At 49.7% G+C, this 23,857-nt stretch overlaps 1 protein-coding gene across 1 annotated transcript in view; it reads right to left on the bottom strand.

Annotated features, from left to right (window-relative positions):
* UTP20 (UTP20 small subunit processome component) overlaps window positions 1-23,857 on the bottom strand; it is a 1,022,377-nt gene that overhangs the window by 30,572 nt on the left and 967,948 nt on the right. The window contains exon 60 of the mRNA XM_086919130.1: window positions 17,028-17,154. Within this exon, the coding sequence (XP_086775256.1) occupies window positions 17,028-17,154 (127 nt within the window). The remainder of the gene's footprint in view (window positions 1-17,027; window positions 17,155-23,857) is intronic.

Below are 23,857 nucleotides of genomic sequence, written 5' to 3'. Positions count from 1 at the left end.
ATCACTTCATTGTCATACATTTAAATCAGTCAGCCCTGATTTGTAGAGAGGTATTATTCATTGGTAATCAAAGTCATAGAATAAGAACACCTTCTAGAGAATCTATAGAAGGTAAAATAGGTCCACCAAATCACAGTGGTCAACACTATCACTGATGCTTTTCGAGCTAAACATGGCCACAAACCTAGGTTTATGAACAATAACTACGGGTACAGTCTCTACCAGAAAAGAGTATTACGAAAGGTAAGTAACTTATTCTTTTGATAAAGGCTTCTAACCGCAGATTCCTCACCTTGGAATGGATACCGAAGCAGTACCTCCGAAGTGGTCGATCTGTGAACTGGCTCAACCAGTAAGTCCTGCAAGACAGAGTGGGCAAAATGCCAATCTTTATGGACCTGGCAATCCAGGCTGTAGTGCTTCATGAAAGTATGAAAAGATGCTCACGTAGTGGCCTGACAAATGCCCACTGGCAGGACGGAGGCTTCGCTACGAGATCACGAAAATCCCTGGACTGGCAATATAAACTAAGACTCCAACCGACGGGTGGAAGTCATTTACTGAATAACTTTGAGGCTCCAACCTGCTGGTGGAGGTACTTGTGATTTATTCTCACACCCATATCTGACTAGGAGGCAATGCATTATTCAATGGGACACCAAAGAAATCTGCTTTTGGGCTGCCAATTCCCCCCCCTCCTGCCCTGAGGAAGACCCACCTTGACGCATTTCACTTTTGCGCAACTCACAGGGTCGAAACGTCGGCGTATTGTATATGTCTACACAACGCTCATGATTACAGTCCCATTTGTCATTTGATCTTGTAGCATATGTACTAAAATAATAAGGACATACATATTTATAAAATCTTTCTCCACTCTTTTTATTGCACGCTCAATTGTTTCTGTACATAGTGGACTGCCCTTATCACCAATCACCACGTCACTTATTCACCTTAGTCAAGTATTTCATATTGCAATTGAAATTGTAAATTGCGACAGCCATGATTATTTGATTTTCTTTGAATACGTTATTGAATTCTAATTTTGCTGTGTGTTATATCTTTATTTTTCCTTTGCAAATCATTGATATGTGTTACAAGTAAGCTATTTCTACTTCCCCTAAGTAATTGACAACACCAACAGAACCAATTTTTACCTTAAATGCATATACCCAGGTTCTGAGGGACACTGGGTTGCCCCATTAAGTTTACCGCTGACAAATGTCCAGGACAGGCACAACACAGATCAATGACGTGAGTGATAGCAGCCTTGGCTCTGGTGGAATGAGCCCGCAAGCTTGTTGAAGGCTGCTTCTATGCCAGTGCATAGAAGCACGATCGAGCAGGAGATGGTTTTCTTCTGCACTGCCTGACTTTCTTTGCTCCTGTGAATCCAATAAACAGCTGATCGTCCACTTACTGTTGTCTGGTACGATCAATGTAAAAGCAGAGAGCTTTTTTAGGATCCAGGCAATGTAATCTTTCCTTCTCCTTAAAGGGATGAGGTGAACCACAGAATGCCGGGATGGTGATAGTTTGCTCAAGTCAAGTCAAGAGATTTATATAGCGCGCTACATACCCATGGGGTCTCAAGGCGCTAGAGGGATGGTGGGGAATTACTTGTCGAATATCCAAGTTTTAAGTTGCTTTCTGAATGCTAGGTGGTTCTGAGTAAGGCGAAGGTGAGTGGGAAGAGAGTTCCAGGTTTTAGCTGCCAGGTAGGAGAAGGATCTACCTCCCATGGTGGTTTTGTTGATGCGAGGTACAGTGGCAAGGGCTTGGTTGGAGGATCGCAGCTGACGGGAGGGGGTGTAGAAGGACAATCGTGTGTTGAGGCATTCAGGTCCAAGTTCGTAAAGTGCTTTGTGTGCGTGGGTTAGGAGGCGGAAAGTAATCCTCTTATTTACGGGGAGCCAGTGGAGGTTTTTCAGGTGACCAGAGATGTGTTTACGCAGGATGTCTAGTATGAGCCTGGCTGAAGCGTTCTGGATGCGTTGGAGTTATTTCTGGAGTTTTGCGGTGGTACCGGCGTATAGTGTGTTTCCGTAGTCCAGGCGGCTCGTGACCAGTGCGTGGGTGACCGTTTTTCTAGTTTCGGTGGGGATCCAGCGAAATGTTTTTTTGAGCATGCGAAGAATGTTGAAGCAAGATGATGAAACGGCGTTGACTTGTCTGGTCATCGAGAGTGAGGAGTCCAGGATGACGCCCAGGTTCCGTGCGTGGTCCGTCGGGATGGGGGCTTTTCCAAGGGCTTCTGGCCACCAAGAGTCATCCCAGGCGGAGGGGGAGGTGCCTAAGATGAGGACTTCTGTTTTGTCTGAGTTCAGTTTCAGAAGGCTGTGCTTCATCCACTCGGCTACTTCTTTCATTCCTTTGTGTAAGTTGGTTTTGGCGGTGTTAGGGTCTTTGGTGAGTGATAGGATCAGTTGAGTGTCATCCGCGTAGGAGATGATGTTGAGATTGTGTTGGCGAGCGATGGCCGCAAGGGGGCTCATGTATACGTTGAAGAGGGTGGGGCTGAGTGACGATCCTTGTGGCACGCCGCAGATGACTTCGGAGGCCTTTGACTTGAATGGTGGGAGGCGGACTCTCTGTGTTCTCAGTGGAGATTGGGTTCCAGTCGTTAAGGATGTTCAAGGGGGGGTGAAGCTCCTGCAGAAGATTGGGTGGGATGGTCTTCGGGTCGGTTGTCGAAGCTGTTGTGGATGTCTGCGATTTTGTTGTGGAAAAAGGAAGCTAGGGAGTCGCAGAGGGCTTGGGAGGGGGTGATGTCGTTGGAGTTGGCTGATGGGTTGGTAAATTCTTTGACGATGTTGAATAATTCCTTGCTGTTGTGGGCGTTGTTATCTAGACGGTCTTTGAGTGCGGCTTTCTTGGCAGATCGGATTAGTTGGTGGTGTATGCGGGTAGCGTTTTTGAAGGCGTCCCTGGTGCTGGTGTTAGGATCTTTTTTCCAGGTCTTTTCGAGGGAGCGACAGTGTTTCTTCGATTTCTTAAGATCATCGTTGAACCAGGATGCATTTTTGCTGCTTAGCTTGATTTGGCGTTTTTTCAACGGTGCTAGGATGTCGGCGCTGTTGGATAGCCATTGGGTGAGGTTGATGGCTGCTTGGTCGGGGTTTGAGGAGTGGGCGGGGGGGTTTAGTAGAAGCGATGAGGAGATCTGGTCGCTGGTGATTTTGTTCCAGTTTCTTCGCAGGGTGGGTTGAGGATGGTTGTGGGTTGTGGTCTTATTGTAGGTAAAGTGAACGCAGCTGTGGTCCGTCCAGTGAAGAGCTGTGGTGTGACTGAATGAGATATGTTTGCTGGAGGTGAAGATAGGGTCGAGCGTGTGACCTGCGATGTGGGTGGGCGTAGAGACAAGTTGTTTGAGTCCGAGGTCGGTGAGATTGTCCAGAAGGGTGGTGGTGCAGCTGTCGTTGTTCTTTTCCAGGTGAAAATTGAGGTCTCCCAATAGAATGTAGTCCTCGGAGGGGAGGGCGTGAGGGGTGATAAAGTCAGTGATGTCGTCACTGAATTGTGCACGGGGTCCTGGAGGCCGGTAGAGGAGGGTGCCTCTGAGTGTGGTCTTGGGGTCGGTGTGGATCTGGAAGTGAACACATGCTAGAATCATTCCTTGAAGTCAGGCTGGGAATACCCGGTACATTAAAATAGCAGAATACAGTGTGAATATACAGTATATAGTGTAAAAAGGCCATTGGCCTGAAACAATAATGAACATTTAGTATTACATCTACTTTATTTGGAAGCACCTCAACTTCATCCAATGAGGTGGAATCTTGAGCTCTCCTACACCCCCTTGGGGCCTCAACAGTTCAGATTTGAAAAGCTGAAGTGTGGGAATAATAATAGATGAATCTCTGACCGGGGAGGAGTGAGGGTCGCTTGGGAATGTATAAAATATATCAATGATAATCTTCGAGACTATGTTTGTTACTCTATAATGTATACCATATTGATATATGTTTAAAAAATGGTTGGTATTTGTAGATATTTAAAAAAAGAGTTGAGCTCTTTGATATTGTCTTATGTCAGCTGTAGGAGGCTGGCTTAGAATATGGTGCACATATAGTGGGGCCCCTTGCACTAGTCCAGACAAACTGTATGGTGGTTTTAGTGGTCTAAGACCGCCTTATAAGCTCTCCAAATGGTAGCTGTGAAGAGCAGCATTCAGGCTTAGTCCAGAAGGAGTGTAAATCAGTTTGTTTTACCAGATCTAATCATGTAGTGTTGGTCAAACGTAAAAGGAACACACTGTAAATATAAAAAATATGTCAGTTTGTTACACAGCACTCACTAACACATTGGTATATCTCCTAGCCGGAGAGATCAACACAAATACACACAATACTTCAATTATAAACAGGTAAGTAAGCACAATACACAGTCCCATGACAAGAGAGACCATTGGGCAGTGACGGTACAAAAAAGCTTCAGAGGTAGAAACCAAACTTTCCATACACATAAAATTTTCGCAATATGAGGATACAAAAAAGAAAAGAAAAAAAAAGCACAATACACAGTGGTCTCCAGGGGAGACCAAACCATATACTATGAAAGTGGAGTGCGAACTGAGACCGAAGTTGGGACTTGGAACAGGAGACTCAGAAGAGCTGGGGACACAAGGAACCACCCACCAGGGTAAGTACCCAGGAACCCCACGGAGGCTGTGTGCAAAGTGGAATCAGAGCGGTGTACTCAATAGAAGTCAACGGGAAAGTTGCAGTTGTTCCCAGAGGAACCTGAAGAAACCCCGTGGAAGACAGAAGGTTGGAGAGTCATCCCACCTGTGAATACCCCAAGGAACCACAATAAGTACACCAGGGGAGCCGGTGCATAGGTGCGAACGGACGTCTGAAACCGCCGTAGACCACAGTGGAGGAATTCAGTATAGATGCGGCTGGTAAGTGCAACTGTCCAAGAGTCTGGTGGAATCCTAGGGTGAATTCTTGAAGAGAAGAACCTGCAAGCAGAGGTAACAGAATCTATGCCACTCAGAGGTGACCACGAGCCACAGAAGAGTAATGCCCACTGATGACGGAAGATGCAGGAGTGATGATGGTGATCTTGTTGCTGCAGCTGTGAGGACCAAGCAACCGTACACAAGCTGTTCCAAGTCGGAAGTCGAGAAATAAGGGGAACGTCGTCCAGCAGGAGCACCAACAAGCCTTGGCAGCAGCAACAGGTGTGGAAAACGATGAAGGAGCAACATTGAGACCAGCAAGGTCCAAGGGACTCCCCAAGGGCAGAGAAGGCCCCGAGCAAGCAAGGGAGCCCACTGAAGCAAGAGAAGACCAATGAGAGGAACCTCAGGCCACAGGTACAGGAGTCGCAAGAGGACCTCGAGCAGTTCACCAAAGATAAAGGGCCACGGTGCAGAGGATGCAGTAAGAACAAATAACTTGGCAGGAAGAGAGGTTGGAGCATCTTATAGCCCAAGGAGCTCTGAAGTGCAGAGTCAACAAGCCTTGGCGACTGCAAGTTGATGCAGTGCACAGGGATTCGGTCCCAGCGGTTCCGATGAGGGATACAGGCCTGAAAATTAATTGCGGACAGGTCAGGCCTCCAGGGAGTTGCAGAACCACCACCTTTGTTGCTGAGTCTTTTGAAGTCCGTGGGACATCAGGAACAGCAACCGGTCAGCTTTGTTGTGGTGCATGCAGATGCAGGGGAGTGACTCCTTCAATCCCAAGGAGAATACTTCGGGTGTCCTTGATGCCTACAGGTCTGTTGAAGATCCTGGAAGAAGCACAGACACAGATGACGAAGAAGATTTGTAGAAGAGTGAGACCAAGAGCAGCATGAGCCTTCCTTGATGCAGTCTCGGTTCCAGGCTTAGTCCAAGTGTCCAGACGGTTGAAGAGTGACGTGGTTTGAGGCTTGAGGCACAAGTTACTACTTGTGTAACGATATATCTGTAAGAGACATTAGTTAGTGATAGATTCCTTACCTTAGAATATCCCCAGGCGTCAGACTGGATCAGGAAACTTTTGCGTAGCAGTACCCTTGCGCGTCGGTGGCGTCGTCTGCGGCTCCGCGTCCGTCGTCGGCGTCGTGGGCGCCGTTATGGCGTCGTCGGAGTACTTAGACGCCGCCTCCGCGTGCTGACGTCAGTTCTTAGACACAGCTTTTCCGCGCCAGAAGCGCAGAGCCATGCCAAAAACCAACACTGGTGCCATGAAACTAGGGCCCTGAAAGGGGATGACCTTAACCCTAGATATCGGCTCGCAGAACGGGGTGGATGGGTGGGTCCGTAAGGAATCCATCACTAACTAATGTCTCTTACAGATATATCGTTACACAAGTAGTAACTTGTGCATCTGAACGAGACACGTTAGTGATAGATTCCTTACCTTAGAATAGATACCCCAGCAATACCAACCCCGTGGTGGTGGGTCTGCAAACCAATAATCACACCAGAAAGTCCTGGAGGACGGAACGGCTAAAGTAGCCATCCCTCCGGACTTGACTGTCCAGGCAATAATGTCACGCAAAAGTGTGCAGCAAGGCCCACGTAGCCGCCTGGCAAATGTCCTGCAAGGGCACACCTCGGCCCAAGGCAGTTGTAGTTGCTGTGGCTCGAGTGGAATGAGCCCTCAGCCCCACAGGGGGTTCCTTCTTAGCCAAGGAGTAACACGCCTGGATACACAAGATGATCCACCGGGAGATGGCCCGCTTGTGCACCGCTTTCCCTTTCTTAGCGCCCGCGTATCCAACAAAGAGTTGATCATCCACCCGGAACTGTTGTGTGCGATTCAAATAAAATAAGAGCGCACGTTTTGGGTCCAGACGGTGGAGCCTCCCTTCCTCTCTCGAGGGGTGCGGAGGTGGAAAGAAGGTGGGCAGAGTGATAGATTGCCCAATGTGGAAGGCCGTGACTACCTTGGGTAGGAAGGAGGGCCTTGACCGTAACACAACCTTGTCCGGATAGACTGAAAGGAAAGGAGGCTTACAAGATAGAGCCTGGAGCTCACTCACTCTCCTGGCAGAGGTGATGGCTACCAGGAAGGCAGTCTTCAAGGAGAGAAGGCGAAGAGGACAGTTGTGAAGTGGCTCAAAGGGAGCGCACATCAGAAATGTAAGAACCAGGTTCAAGTCCCACTGAGGCATCAGGAAGGGAACAAGAGGGTACGTGTGTGTGATGCCCTTCAGGAATCAATTAACGATAGGGGACTTGAACAAAGAAGGCTGATCAGGCAGCCTCAGAAAGGCTGAAAGAGCTGAATGATAGCCCTTGATAGTGCCCAGAGTAGAGCCCTGCTGGGCAAGAGAAAGAAGAAAGAGGAGAACCTCAGAAAGAGGGGCATTAAGGGGATCCACAGCCTTTGCTGTGCACCATGCCACAAATCTGTTCCACCTGCAGGCGTATACCGACTTTGTGGAGGGACGCCTGGCTGCCAGAATGATGTTATAGACTTCAGGAGGCAAGTCAAATGGCCTCAACTGTCGCCGCTCAATCTCCAAGCATGGAGGTGGAGACTGGACAGGTTCGGGTGGAGGACCGTCCCCTGCTGCTGCGACAGAAGGTCCTCCTGAAGAGGCAGACGAACTGGGGGATCGACTGACATACTGAGTAGCTCGGGATATCAGTACCTTCGTGCCCAGTCTGGAGCCACAAGGATGACTTGTGCCCGGTCGCGCTTGATTTTCTTCAGCACTCTGGGCAGAAGTGGTATAGGCGGAAAGGCGTACAACAGACCGCAACTCCACTCGCGATGAAAAGCGTCTCCGAGCGAGTGCCGCCTTGGAAATTCCAACGCGCAGAACTGATGACATTGCGCGTTCTCTTCGGTGGCGAATAGATCCAACCAAGGCTCTCCCCACTGCAGAAAGAGACCTTGCGCCAAGTCAGAGTTCAGACGCCATTTGTGATCCATCATGCACCGGCGGCTGAGTTCGTCCGCCCTGGCGTTCAGAGAACCTGCCAGGTGTTGAGCCATCAGAGTCACGCCCTGATGTTCCAGCCATTGCCAGAGGCGCAGAGCCTCCTGGCAAAGGGTCCACGACCCCACCCCGCCTTGTTTGTTGCAGTACCACATGGCAGTGGTGTTGTCCGTGAACACCTGCACTACACTCCCTCGGACAGACAGGAGGAATGCCTTCAGTGCCAGACGAATCGCCCGCAGCTCCAAAAGGTTGATATGGAGCCGGGACTCCGCCGGAGACCAGAGGCCTCTGATCTCCGCCTCTCCCATGTGGCCTCCCCAGCCCTGGAGGGACGCGTCCGTCAGAACTACGTGCTCCGGTTGGGGAACTAGAGGGATCTGCCGTTGACCCAATCGCGGTCCCTGAGCCACCACTGCAGCTGTCTCGCAGTGCCCTCCGAGATCAGGACATGGTCGGACAGGTTGCCCTGATGCTGGGCCCACTGAAACTTCAGGTCCCACTGCAGAGCCCGCATACGCCATCTGGCGTGATGCACCAGAAGGATGCAGGAGGCCATCAGCCCCAGAAGCCGCAGCGTCAACCTGACCGAAACCCGGGATAAAGGCCGGAAGATTGGAATCAGAGCCTGTATATCCCGAACCCGCAGTTAGGGCGGGTAAACCCGAAACTGCGCCGAGTCGAGAACCGCTCCGATGAAAAGGAGCTTCTGAGAGGGGCACAGGTGGGACTTCGGCACATTGATGGAGAACCCCAGCTGGTGCAGGAGATCTGCCGTAGTTTGGAGGTGGCTGACGACTGTCTGGGGCGAGCCCGCCTTCAACAACCAGTCGTCGAGGTAGGGGAAGACTGAGACCCCCAACCTGCGCAGATGAGCTGCGACCACCGCTATCACCTTCGTGAACACCCGTGGGGTGCTGGTAAGGCCGAAGGGAAGCACGGTAAACTGAAAGTGCTCGTGGCCTACCGTGAACCGCAGGTAACGCCGATGGGCCGGCAGGACCGGGATGTGGAAATACGCGTCCTGCAAGTCCAACGCTACCATCCAGTCTCCTGGGTCTAGGGCAGCTAAGACCTGAGCCAGAGTCAGCATTTTGAACTTCTCCTTCGGGAGGAAGCCGTTGACGTTCCTCAGATCCAAGATAGGGCGTAGGCCCCCTTTGCCCTTCTTGGGTACCAGAAAGTAGTGGGAGTAAACACAACATCCTACTTCTGGCCCAGGAACGCGCTCGATGGCCCCCTTGGCCAAGAGGGCCGAAACTTCCTCCTGCAGGAGCCGCAAGTGATCCCCCGACACGCGGTGGTGTTGTGGTGGCATGGCTTGAGGAGTCGTCTCGAAGGGGAGGGAGTAGCCCCTCCGGACGATCTGCAGCACCTACCTGTCCGAAGTGACAGTGCGCCAGTGAGAGTGGTGATGGCGAACACTGCCTCCCACAGGCGTCACATGGGCCAAAAAGCACGAACTAGGAGGGTTTAGAGGCGGATGCTGCGGGGTAAGGTGTGGACTGACCTCGCCGGTTTCCCCGACCGCCTCCATGGCGGTTACCACGCCCGCCGCCGCGCTGGATGACAGTCTGCGGCGAGTGGCTAGCGGCACGTGTGGGGACGCCCCTTCCTTGGCCGCGAAAGTCACCCGTTTGCTGGCGCGGGGCCGAGAGGCACAAGGACTTGGCCGTAGCCCTGGAGTCCTTAAAGCGCTCAAGCGCGTGGTCTGCCTTGTCGCCAAAAAGGCGACGGCCATCGAACGGCATGTACATCAGAGTGCTCTGGACATCTGCCGAAATATTGGCGGATCTCAGCCAGGCGTGGCATCTCACCGCCACCGTCGTAGCCATCGCTCTGCCTAGCGAGTCGGTGGTATCCAGCCCACACCTAATCGAATACTTGGCTACATCTCGGCCCTCCACAAGGGCTTTGCAGAGTTTGGCCCGTACCTCCAACGGGCACTCTGGCAGCACCTCCGCCACCGTCTCCCACAGAGAGTGGGTGTAGCGGCCCAAGAGGCATGCAGTGTTGGAAGACCGCAGTCCCAAACTAAGGGAGGAGAATATCTTTTTACCATAATTCTCATACCTCTTGGATTCCCTGTCCGGCGGAGCCGTCGGGAATGCGGTCTGGGAATTAGAGGCCTGGATGACCAGACTCTCGGGGTGGGGTGGGAGGACAGGAAACATGGGTCGCCCGGAGCCGGGCGGTGGCGTCTGGCCACGTTCCTATCTAGGGGCGAACCCGTAGCGGGCCTGGACCAAGTGCCCAAAAGAACGTCGGTCAAGGCCTCATTAAAGGGCAGCAGAAGCTCAGCCGAGCTTGATTGCGGTTTAAGGACCTCTGTGAGGAGGTTAGTCCTCACGGCTGTGACGGGGAGCTCAAGGTCCAAAGCCTTGGCAGCCCTCGTCAACACCACACTATAGGTTGCCCCCTCCTCCGAAGCCACGGTAGGAGGGGAGACAAACCCAGTGTCTGGAGAGGTGTCCAGGCCACTGACCTCCCCAAGGTCTCCTGCTCAGTCCTCATGAGACTGATACTCCTTGGCCAGAGGGTACTTAGACCCCTCCCAATCCTCCTCATCACCCATCTCCTGAGATTCAGGGTTGTAATTGAATGGGTTCGGTTCGTAGAAGTGGAAATCTCCAAACGACGTCGGGTGCGGCGCCCAGTGGCGCCGCTCCGATGTCGGAACTGAAGCAAAGGAGGCATCGGGGCGGCACCGCCTGAGGACGGCGCCGGAGGTGACACCTGACGGACCGACGCCGGGGGGGTCGTAAGGTCCACCAGTGACGATCCAGAGCCCGAGGAAGGCCCAGCGGCGTCCCGCGGCGCCGGGCCCGAAGGCGCCGGCGGCACCGGAGCCGCTGATCCTTGCGGTGCCGGGCCCGAAGGCACGGCGGTGTCGGGATCGTGGGGCCCTGCGGCGCCGGCGGCGTCGAGGCCGGAGCACCTGACGGCGTCGAGGCCGGAGCACCCGACGGCGTCTGGGTCGAAGCCCCCGACCCGCTAGGGCCCCTAGACGGGCCCGCTGGGCCCGAAGGCGCCGCGGAACCCGTCGGAGGAGAAAGGGACCTCATGGCCATGAGGAAGCGCTCAATCTCCTCCGGCGTCGCGTCCTGCCCAGAGACCGGAGGGTGTGGGGCGGGACGAGACGCCCGCGACTCCGAAGGAGCCGCGTGGGCGGTGTCACCCGAACCCCCGGCCGCATCGCGCGAGCGTCGGGGGGAGTCAGAAGAGCGATGATGCCTCTTCGACTTCTTGTGCTTCTTACCTGACGACTTGGACCCAGAGGAGTGGTGCCGACTCCCGGAGCTGTGACGGCTCCGTCCCCGCGACCTGTCCCTCGACCTCCCGTGGGATCGGGACCTCACTCGGTGCGGGGCCGACTGCCGGAGTTCGAGCCGCCTGCGGGACCGCTCCCGCCTGGCTTTCCTCGAGAGGGCCCGACAGTCGGGGTAGGCCTCGTCGTCGTGGTCGACACCCAGACAAGTTAGGCAGAGGCGGTGAGGGTCCGTGACCGACATCGTGCGGTCGCACTCCTCACAGTGCTTAAACCCGGGCATCCCTAAGGCACCGATCAAAGTCGTAAGACTACGAGAAATGATCAAAAATTGATCCAAAAAGTTAGTCAAAAATTGACTTGGGTAACTGCTCTTTCCAGATCTGCGCTGGCTGGCGCGTAAAAAAGAAGAACTGACGTCAGCACACGGAGGCGGCGTCTAAGTACTCCGACGACGTCATCACGGCACCCACGACGCCGAACGCGGAGCCGCAGACGACGCCTACCGACGCGCAAGGGTTCTGCTACGCAAAAGTTTCCGGATCCAGTCTGTTGCCTGGGGATATTCTAAGGTAAGAAATCTATCACTAACGTGTCTCTTTCAGATTCTTGTCCCACGATGAACTGGAGGATCCACCCAGAGGTAAGCCCTTTTATACCCTAAGAAAGGGGTTAGGACGACTCAGGGGTCCCTCCCAGAGGAGGGGCTAGACAGACGGGAGGATACTCACATGTCCTTTTTCCATTTTCACGCCAGAGAGGGAGCCAAGGGATTCCAGAACTGGTTCTAACTAGAGTATACAAGGAGTGCACCAAATGTGTCCATCAAAGTAGTCTGGTGGCGCTGACAAGCCCCCCCACCCCACCCCAATACACTAAGTCCTGTCTGGGAAGTGGCCACACCTTCCTGTGACAGGAAACATTGTTCTACCTTCACCTGCTCGAGCTCAGCTCAGCAGAAGGAGGGCATAACCGTGTCTGGGGTCTGCAGCAGCACTAGTTTGCTGGCAGACCCTGAAAGGTTGATACCTGGAGTACTGGGGCTTTCCGGAGGAGTCCCCCCCTCCCCAGTGCATGGAATCATACCTCCAACACCGGTAACGGTGCTGGGGCATGATTCAAACACGTTTGATACCAAACATGCCCAGGTTCGGCACAGCCACTATATATTTAGCCATTGCGTAATTACGCCTGACCACCATATTATCAAAATGGCTGACAACACTTACAAAGCCTGGAGAATCGACTCCAGGATTTGTAGGAGTGTCCTGCTCATGCAGGGGCACCCTCAAACTTATTACCCAGCACCCTGCCTTCAGGATTGAAAGGCCTGTCTTAGGGGTGAATTAGCTGTCGTAAGTGGTGCTAGCACCAGCTTACCTAGGCTACATTGCACACATTTAGTCACAGTTTGAGTGGTCTCACATGGGTGGCATAATCCATGCTGAAGTTGTACATTTGACCTGGGTACCTTAGTACTATTTACTAGGGACTTAAATGCGTACACAAGTAGCCAATTGTGGAGATATAAAAGTACTTACCATATTCAAATTTAAGGCGGAAGCTCAGTGACTGGGTTCCTGATTAGCAGGATCCCAGTCATACTAGTCAAAAAACATTAACACCAGTCAAAAAGTGAGGGTAACCATGGTAGAAGGATCCTAACTTCCAATATCAGCCCTCAGATTTGGTGGAGACACATAACTTTCTGGAACGGTGTCAACATGTATTTTAGAGTTTCTTTCAATGTTTAAAACAAAAAGAATGTAACAATTTTTTCAATAACTAAATAAAAGATATCAATGTTGGAGGACTGGAGATACAGGTAATTAGCTAATTTCCTCTAAAAAACGGGATCTTTCATATATATTCACATGCTCGAATCAGAATAACAAGAAGTACACATTATAATACATAACAAAAGTGGGAAGCAGGCTCACATTCCCCGAAACGGGTTTCTCAGACAAACCTGTCCCTCTGCTGCGCCAACTTCTGCATCCATGTGTAGGCAGTAGTGCTTTGTGAACATGTGCTGGCTTTTCCAGTTAGCTGCACAGCATATATTGATGCCATATTCTAGATGGTATGCTCCCTCACTTTTTCCTTAAGTGGGCACTTTGCCCTGGCATGACAGAAGCAAATAAAGGCCTAAGAGCCAACAAGCTATCCCCTGCTTGGATGGGGCTGACATGATCTCGTCTGTCCCAAAGACACAATAATCTGAAGTACATATGTTCTTCATTTTGTCTATGTAATACTTAATGCAGCTAAGCAAATCCAGTAAAATTATCAAGATCGAAGAATGACAGGTTCATTCAAATGAAAGTCAGTAGGAACCTTAGGCATAAAATTGGGATTCGTTCTAAAGATTACTTTGTCTTTTACGAATCCAAGGAAAGGTTGCTTAAATCTCTCCCACGCTTCTAGCAGATATCAAAGCTAGAAGAAGCACTTTCTTCCTTGAGACAAATTTCAAATGTACCTTATATACTGGTTCGAAAGGAGGCAGAATCAATTAACGGAGGACAGTATTAGCCTCCCATGTAGCAGGTGGATGACGAAGCAGTAAAAATGCTCATCAGATCCTTTTTATAAACTCTGATTGGTCAGTTCTCCTAAATCTGGAAACAACAGCCAAATGGATTCTGATTGAAGAATATCTAAGACCAGTGTTTGCAAGACGCAACAAATACAGAAGGATACGATGATGTTTTATTCTTAGTGGATGATAACTTTTATCCCTACACTATATACAGACACCCTTGCACTTGGCGTTGTAAGTGTTTGTGGTCACTCAAGCTTGGGCGTGCACCAAAAATATTTCTACATTCTAATGGTAGATCCAAATGGCCAAACTCTAGGTGGTCAGGTACCATGCGGTCAAGTTCAGTGATTTGGGATTGTGAAGGAAAATTGCTCTGTGATTTCTAGAAAGAATCATGGGATGTACTGGATGTGTTGATAACTGCAGTAGCTCGCTGTATCAACATTGGCATTACATGCCGAACTATGAGGATCAGAGTACAATGATCTATGTTCACTTTCTTCAACACCCTTGGGATTAGGGTAAAAGGAGGAAAAGCTGAAGCAAAGATCTTGGACCAACTGATCGAAAGGACATTGCCCATTGTTACTGGATGCCAAAACCTGCTGACAAAGCACTGGCATTTGCTGTTGTTCGATAGGGTGAACAGATCGATTGTGGGATGACCCCATTGATTGAATATGTAACCCACCTGGTCCTGGTTTAGTTCCCACTCGTGACAATCTGAAAGTTTTTAACAGAGTGCATCCGCCTGATTGTTCTGACAACCTGGTAGATGTTACACGGATATGTTGATTTCGTGAGAAATGGCCATATTCCACAGAAGTAGCCTCTTTCGAGAGGGATCAGGACCGTGTTCATCGTTGTTTGGGGATGAAGGACATAGATATTGAGTTGTCTGTTCTGACTAGGGCTGGTTGACCTATTAGTCTGGGAAGAAACGCTTATATGCCTAGTCAGATGGCATGAAGTTTCTGCTGAGAAGTATCTTCTCAGCAGACAACAAAAGGCCTCTGGTTGAAAGTTCCTTCAGATGAGCTCCCTATCGATCCATGGACACATCCGTCGTAATGATCATCCTGTCTGATACAGGAAGGAAAGAAAGTCCTGCAATCAAATTTACTGGAAGCATCTATCTCAGCAATGTCTGTTTGAGTCGCCTTGTGATCTGGACTATATCTTCCCAAGATCCTCAAACCTCCTTCCATTGTGAGCCCAGCTCTTGTTGGACAGGCCTCATATGAAGTTTGCAAAATGGGGCACGGCCTATACAAGATTCAATTAGGCCCAACAGGGATTTGTACTGTCTCACTGTGACAGAGTCTTGTCGAAGTATTCCTTGCCATAATATGCAACTTGTTAGCCCTTTCTGGTTATAGGAAAGGCTTTAACTGCTTATCATGTAATGCATAGAGGAACTGGATTTTTGTCCGGGTTCTAGGGATGATTTTTCCTTGTTTAACGTGAACCTCAGTTTCTGGAAGAGATTGATGCAAGTCGCTGCAGAACCCTTTGCCTCTTCCTCTGATGGCGCCTTGATGAGCCAATTGTCCAGGTATGTGAAAACCTGATGACCTTCTCGCCTGAGGAAGACAGCTACATTTGGTAAATATTGGAGACGCTAATTTGGGGCCAAAAGTTAAAGCCTTGAACTGATAATGTTCTTCTGTTATCAATAATCAAAGGTTCTTACTGTGGCTTCAGTGAATTGGAATATGGAAATATGCATCCCAAAGATGTCCTCAAATCTCTTTCCCTCATCATTAGGATCACTTGTTAAAGGTTAATCGTTCAGAATGACTGTCTTCAGAAATGTGTTTAGTTGTCCATTGGTCTCCATTGACCTGTCTACTGTTTGATTAGGAAAAATCTGGAATGAAACCCATGACTTCTTTCTAATTTGGGAATAATTTCTATGGCACCCTTCTGTAGAAGTACGAGTTCCTCTTGAAGCTACTTTACATGAAGATGATGTTCCTTTTTGGGAGGATATACTGGTGGTGTCTGTACAAATTCAAAAATATGACCTGTACAAACAATTTGTCTCACTCACTTGTCCGATGTTATTTCATCCAACGCCGAAGCAAAAAAGCAAATTATACTTCCCAATATCTGAGTGCTGGGTGGAAAAGGAGGTAAAGTCAGCACGTCAAGCACTTTTCTGATTCTCTTTGGTACGCGATTGTGCGGAATTGCTCTCTCTCCCTAGAGATCCCCCATAAGGTTGTCTTAGATTTCAATAAGAGAAGTATATTTGATCGTATGCAGATTATCTTTGACATCAGTATGTGCATCCCTGCTCTCCATTCTGGCTAAATTCGCCACTGAAATATTGAGATCTTCAAGAGCCACACAATTCAGATGGTCCAAATCTACGGTATTGCAGAAGTCCCAATACTTCTACAGTATCACTGAGTCTTAAGACCTTACAGGGCTTCAGCAATATGCTTACCAAAAGGAGTAAGGCCATCAAAGGGCAAGCCCTAATTGCAGATTGAACCCATGGAAGACATTTAGGGGTGGCATTTGTAAACCCTAGCTGCCCCTTGCAACTTCTGACACCAACTACCCTTGAGACCCCGTTCCTAGGGAAGTAGGTCAGGAATGCTAAAATGGGCTTTCCTGAGTGTTTTTCTTTTAACTCACAGCCAGCAATAACATGTTGCCTGCAATAAAAAAAAATCTTCAACAGTGAAGCTGCACTGCACTAAAACAAAACCTAGCACAGTGGGAAACTAGACAAACTAAACTTTGCAACACGATTTATTGTTGATGATTGAGGAAGCCCAGCAAAAGCCACCTCCATGTCTCTTGCTGTCTCGACATGCCGGGGGACATGGGAAATACAGCAGAGAGTAGAGAGAAAATAAGTGTTAAGAGAGGAACGAGGGAGAAGCAGAGGGACCAGCAGACAGAAAAAAGACAAAAAATAGTTGAGATACAGAAGCAAGTGTGAGAGAGAAAGAAAGAAAGAAAAATAAAGAAGCAACTGAGAAAGATGGAAAGATAAAGAGATATATGTTGAGAGAGTTAGACAGGTGTGAGACAGACAAAAGAGAAGTTTAAGACAGACACATGAAAAAGACAGTTGACAGAGGGAAGGAGATGTGACAGATGAGAAAGATACAATAGAGATGCAGAGATATATGTTGGAGAGATAGAGACAGACAGGTGTGAGAGAGAAAAGTTATCCGGTATTTTATGTATTTATTTTAAAAACCAGTTTCTTATTACAAAATGAAATTTACTTTTTAATATGGATGTCCTGCTTGCCCATTTGTAAAGGTTTTTAAATAACCATATACAATAAATATATTACATGAAACTTGCCTTGTTCTGCATACGTGCTGTTGAGTTCTCTGAAGAGGGGTGCAATGATTAGTGGAAGATAGGACTTCACTCTGTCTTTTCCAAGATCTACGGCAATGGCACCAAGAAACTTGAAAATGCATTTTCTCTGAAAAAATAACCAAATGGCATTAAGTAATAAATATGGAGCTATACATAAACAAGAAAAACAATTGATCATATGGCGAGTCACTCTCATAAGTATATATGAATTAAATTGAGAAGGTTCATATTATTTGAATACCAAAAGTAGAGCCTGATTAGTTATACTAACGCACTACACTGCTGAATTATTTTGCCTCTGAACATTTTCTCCTCAATGAAATAATTATGTTGTTCTTTTTTATATCCAAGGAAAGATAGCTCAATGTTTGAACCTGGTTGCACCCAAGCACAGGTTCAGAAATGTTTTACCGGTGTCTCCTCATCACGTAATTGCTTTTTCTAATTTAGTAGGGAAGAAATGTAAATATTATTTTTCCATTTTCTTGCTGAACATACAAACAGAACTACAGTTCCTGTTGAAAATACACTGGATTCCCATTTCTGCTTTCACTGCTCTCTTTTCCATTTTTGAGAAATACAACAGACTTGGGCTGTGCTGGGACTCCCTATGTGATTTAAAAGAAATGTTTGAAAAACACTTAACATAGTTTAAAAACGGACTTACTTACCTTTGGTAACGTTCTTACTGGCAGATAGTCTAAATGCAGATTGATCACCTTGCCAATACTTCCAGGCATCAGACTAGAAACAGTGATCTATCTCAGCAGGTGGTGTTGTGCGACTCGGCTACATCGAAGCACTACCTCTGCACACTGACATCAGTTTCTTCATTCAATGATTCAGCACCATCGGAGGCAGAGCCTAATCACTGAAACGATGTGACAATGTATACATCTCTAACTAGAGACCTTTTTATAGAAAAAAGAGACCATTCCACAGAATGGGAAGGTGGAATGATTGTGCGGTTATATTGCGTATTCATCAAAAGAGCGTTTCCCAACGCAAGTAGGAGCTAAAGTTTATTGTGAGATTAATTAAAATCTTTAAAATGTGCGGATCGTATGGAATGAATAAATATGATCATGAGCAGACAAACATAAGTAGAATAAAACATTAACATGTGCAAAAAAAGCCTACAGAAATGTGGCAGGCAAGTAACGCATTTTCCCGATGGATACTTTTCTTTTTTTGCAATCTTTTTTACCTTTCTTACCTTTCTTTTGCCTAAAACAACCTGCAAGCATTGTTAATCATATACAGTCAATATATACTGAATCAGAAGTGTAACACTGCTTATACCCCAAAGATGTATATACAGCAATGGATAGTCCCAGACGGCTAAGCTTCGGCCCTGTACACAAAAGACAACAAGCAATGAACAACATAATAAACAAAACAAATTGGACAACAATTGTAAGTCAGCCCCTCCCACTTGTTTCGTTCATATGTCATAAGTAGAATAACACTCCTCACCATCCAAACTAATTTTGTTCTGAACAATATAGACCCCTTCACTGAAAGTTGTTGTGGATTCTGCTAAGGTAATTTTGGTAAGATTCTAGAGACCTAACTTGAAACACCCAGGGCTGTCCCTCAAGTCCAGCCGCAGATCTCCAGCTTCAACTAAACCCTGGATGAGGCAAGCGGTTCCCAGATCTAATCATAAAACTCTATCTTATACATGATTCGCCCCGCATTCCACTATTTTGAACATCTTTGACAACCAGTGTACACTATCCAGGACCACAGGCTTCCTCCAGAACCTCAAGATACATAACTTTTCCCCTGCAAATCTTGTCATCACCCACTATTTCGTATGTTTAGACGGAACCCCACTATCTGACATGTCATGGAGCAGGGCCAATCTAATGGAGGGCACTAATGTGATGCTGTCCAGTTCCACACTGGTGAATACTTCTAACCGCAGATTCTTCGCCTTGTGAATAGATGACAAACTAGTACCTACCAAGGAGGTGGGTCTGTGTAATGGCTCATACTAAAATGTCTCGCAGGACAAAAATGGACAAAGAGCCCCTCCCGCCAGGCCATACTATCAAATCTGTAGCGCTTCATAAACGTGAAGAGTAACACCCACGCCGTGGCCAGACGGATGTCCAGAGTAGGCACACAACGTGCCAATGCAGTGGTAGCAGCCTTGGCTCTGCTTGAATGAGCCCCTAGATTCTTTAATGCTGCTTCCTGGCCAAGGAATAGCAGATTTTATTTCAAAGGAATATTCACCTCAATGTGGTCCTTTTTTGCACTTCCTTACCTTTCTGTGCCCTAGAAAACTCCACAAAGCGGATTGTCCTCCCAATGTTCCTTGGCAAGATTGATATCAATGCTAAAAGCTCTTTTGGGATCCAAACAATGGAGTCTCCTCTTTTTCAAGGGGTGAGGTGGAGCATAGAAGTGTGCTGAATTTTATGACATGGAAAAAAGTCACACCTTCTGTCAGAAATGCTGTTCTGGCCCACAACACCAATTTGACTGGGAAAAGGGTGGTGCTTGGAGACTGCAGACAGAGCTTGAAGTTCAGTCACACGACAGGCTGAAGGTGTTACTATGAGAAAGACTGTTTTGTGAGTCAGTAGATGTAAATAAGAGCCGTGCATAGGGTCAAAGGGGGTACTCATAAGGATTTTGGGAACCAAATTAGGATCCCACTGCAGCATCACAAAAGGTTTGGGTGGAAACATATGAACAAGACCTTTAAGAAAATGCATCATAACAGGTGATTTCAATAAGGACTGTTGGTCTGAAAAATGCAAAAAGGCCAAAGGGACCAACAAATAACCTTTTATAGTGCTGATGTACGAGTTACTTACCTTAGGTAACGATGTATCATTCTAGCCGCAGATTCCTTAACGTAGAATTATCCCCAGGCGTGAGACTGGATCCGGAAAATGTTCTTTGCCACAGCATCCCTGCGCGCCGGGGGGCGGTACCCTGTGATTCAGTCCTGATGTCGTCCGCGGGCGTGCCGTCAGCGAAGTCACATAAGACCAACCCCGGCGCGCCAACATCAGTTTTCATCAGAGAACTTTTCCGCGCCACAACGCGGAGCCATCACAAACAAAAACTATGAGAATATGGGAACAGTGTGTGAAATAGCAGATATACAGAAAGGAAATGAGCAAACGGAGGGGAACAGCCCCATTCGGGGAAGTGCCAGGCACTGTGGCACCAAAAGTCATGTGGAAACTGTGCAGCAGACAAAAGAAACCAGCAACCACAGTCTATTAATAGTGAAGGACAAGGAGTCCAGAACAGAAGAGTAACGACAATTTACCACAAGACAACACCAAGGAGAGTCGCGTCCCCTGAAAGGAGCTAAGGCTAAGGTCCAGCAAAGAGACCCCAGCTCAGAGGACTGCACATGAGTCAGAAACTCCAAGCAAGGAAAAAAGGGAAGTATGAGAAGGCCCCACACTCGAAACACCAGGGTGTCGGGATGCAGGAGTACCCATGAACCTATCAATCAAGTACCAGAAAGGAAGGAGTGGATGCAAACACACCGAACAAAGCATCCAGTTAGGGAGGAGTGAAAGAGGGCACTCGCAGAAGACAAAGCACCCAGAGGCAGGCGAGTGCAAAAGACCAAACTAAGGGTCCTCACAGAACAGGGAGGAAGGGCGGGTCGTGAAGAAATGTAAAATGTAAATTGATACTTGTATACCGCACTACTCACCCGCAAGGGTCTCAAGGCGCTTGTACGAATACCGCTGTGGAACCCATCCTGGCTTTCCCTGTGAGGCGTCCACTCCTGGGCACCCCCCAAGGTGGAGGCCAGGCATCCTTAGCGTTGTGGAGGCCGTTGTGGAGATTAAGCAAGCTATTGCCCAGAGTTGCAGAGTGGGACTCCATGATTGGAATAGTCACCGAGGCGAGAATTATCAGGTCCGTGGAATTTTGAGCCCAAGACCCGCCGAGGTGGGGAATTGAACCCTGGTCCCGGGCTAGACCTCTGCATCAGGGTCTGCCGCTCTAATCATTGAGCCACACTTCTCCAGAAATCTGCGGCTAGAACCGCCTCTACCAGATACATTGTTACCAAAGGTAAGTAACTCATACATCTGATAGAGACTACTAGCCGCAGACTCCTTAACGTAGAATAGATACCCTAGCCATACCCATGGGGATGGAGGGTCCGCGAGAGGAGCCCACCAGCCTGGACATAACGGAGGGTCCCACAGGGGACAAGTCCAACGGACAGGGCGAGGAGCCCTGTCCCCCCAGGCAAAGGGAACCCCTACAGTCAGAACACCACCAATCCCCAGGGGGGATGCGGGAAGAAGAAAAGAAGAGGAAGCCCATTCACACTCAGCAGAGGAAAAAGGGGCAAGGCAAGAAGAGGCCGAAGCACCCCACACCCATATCAGGCCACAAACCCTCCATCCAAGGCCATGGCAAGGAAGAGGAAGAAGATCAACCTAGAGACACCAAGGAGACGAGGTCGAAAGAAGGCAAGCCCCCCCCCACCTGGAACATGCCCCGCGAAGAGGGCCGCTTAACTTACCACAGCCAGAAGTCAATAGACCAGACAGAACAGCGCCAACAGCAATAAAGCAGGCAGAAGCAGAAAGAGTAGCTCGGGGGCACCCAGGAAGATCGGGCAGGGTGCGCCTGAAAGAGGGAGGAACATAAATCCATCTCAGCCCCAGGACAAAGAGCAGGAAGGCGAAGAAGGGCCCGGACACACCTCAGGGAGGGGTCCGCACACCCGACACAAAAGACGTGGAACCAGAGCCATGACGCCAGGCCACAGATAGCAGACCAAACCAGGCTAACAGTGCATCGACCCCGGAGAAGGATACCCCGGGGCACCACCAAAGGCATTCCAAACCAGAAGAGAAGTGCACTTGCAACGTACTTAAACGCCAGGGAGAGCAGAGGCCAGAAGGCGACCACAACTCCCAAGCACAGAACAACCTATATAGAACAAGCTATATAATAGCTACCACTACCCCACATAGGGTATGTTAAGTCCCAAAACATGGTAACCCTCTTAGGAAGAAACTTCTGCAGCAGAGGACAACAGCAAGATCTGTGGGAAAACCCCCCGCAAAAGGCTCGTCAAGCAGCCAAAGAGAAAAAGACAGAAGGCCTAATCTTAGGGCCAACCTGGTGTAGATAACTCAAGCAAAAACACACAGTCAAGAAGGGCCAGCCAGCAGCCAACAGAACCATAGTCCCAACAAAGAGGACTCGAATGCACATGAAGCACACAGATCACAAAACAGGGACAATCCGCCCCAACGTAAGAACAGCTCCCAAAAACCAGATCAACTCACAGGTCACTGAGGGGGAGAAGGAGGAGGCGAAGCCCCACCAAGAACCTCTGGATGGCCGAGTCTGCCGTGGTGTGGAACAAAAGATGCCCATTGAAGGGAAGATCTACCAGCCGTTCCAGAACATTTTCCGGGAAAACACTGTCCCGAAGCCAAGCATGACGGCGAAGGGCAACCGAAGAAGCCATGGCACAACCAAGCACCGCCGAGATGTCCAGAGCGGAGTGAAGAATAAACGCCGCCAGCTCCCCACCATCCAACGCATGGTGCCACAAATTAACCCCAGCACCCTCCTGAGAAGTGGCAGTTCCAAGGGACTCCGCCGATTCCCACAAGTAAGAAGTGGCCCTAGCCAACACACATGAAGAGTTAAGGGCCCGCAGAGCCGCACTGGTCGAAGCAAACATATTGCGCCCCCAAGAGTCCAGCCAGCGGGCCTCCGGTGATGGCGGAGACAACAGCAGCGGCAGGGAGCGAAAGACAGTCTGAAAAAGAAGGCTTCTGGCAAAGGGGTGGAGGGAAAGACACACCATGTCACGCGGTGCTGTAAGGTGCCGGTGCAGAAGGTGTTGGGGCACCGGATCCCCCGTGGCGGGGCGCCCCCAAGCCCCCATCAGAGAAGAATGGAGTGAACCCTCAAAGGGAAGCAGCAGCTCCCTCCAACCAGAGCCCTGGTGGAGAACTTCCAGAAGATGATCTGCGGGAAAATGGACAGCCAAATCACCCATGCGCAAAATCCCCTCAGCCGTGGAAATAGCATGAGTAAAGGCCGCACCAGCTTCTGTAGGGCCCCGCGGTGGGGAAAGCAGCTCCTCTGTAGGCGACGGCAGCAAGCTAAGGTGGCCATCCTCTAAGCTAATCAGAGTGTGGAAGGGCCGGGTCCGGAAAGGAGAAAGTGGGGCCGAGGAGTGGGGGACCTGTGGCTCCTCTAGCGAAAACCACAGCTGCGGCGAGGAGCCGTCCTTTGAAGACGTCGGGGAAAAAAACCACGACGCGGCGGCCCGTCTCCGGCGAGGACGACACCAGCAGGCACCCAACCTCCGGGGAAGAGGAGGCGTCCGAAGACGAGTCCACGACCCGACGCCTGTCCGGCGCCATAGGGTCCGCAACCTGAGGCAGGATGTCGTCGTCGTCCAGTGCCAAGGGAGACGCCAGACAGGCCTCCGCGTAGCCACACGGCACAGGTGACCAGGGCTGGGCAGGAGCCGAGGCGGCTAAGGGACAGCTCCGACTCTACCTCCGAAGAGGCAGCCGACTGCATGGATGGACAAGAGGGACCCAGGAAGTGACAAGGAGTCCCCCGTCAGCCTTGACCCATGATGGGATGAGGGGGTCCACCGACCTCTGTGGCGCCGCCAAGGCCGACTCGACTTCCGACGAGGCAGCCGCCTGCGTGGAGGGACGAGAGGGGCCCGGGTAGGGACAAGGGGTCCCCCACCAGCATCGACCCATGATGGAACCCCTGTGGCGTCGTCAGGGCCAGCAGCTGCCGGCGCCAGAGCGGCGTAACCTCGG

The sequence above is a fragment of the Lissotriton vulgaris genome, chromosome 1_1 (assembly GCF_964263255.1).
Source record: "Lissotriton vulgaris chromosome 1_1, aLisVul1.2, whole genome shotgun sequence".
In the NCBI taxonomy this organism is placed as follows: Eukaryota; Metazoa; Chordata; class Amphibia; order Caudata; family Salamandridae; genus Lissotriton; species Lissotriton vulgaris.
This window is presented reverse-complemented; position numbering and strand designations above follow the sequence as displayed.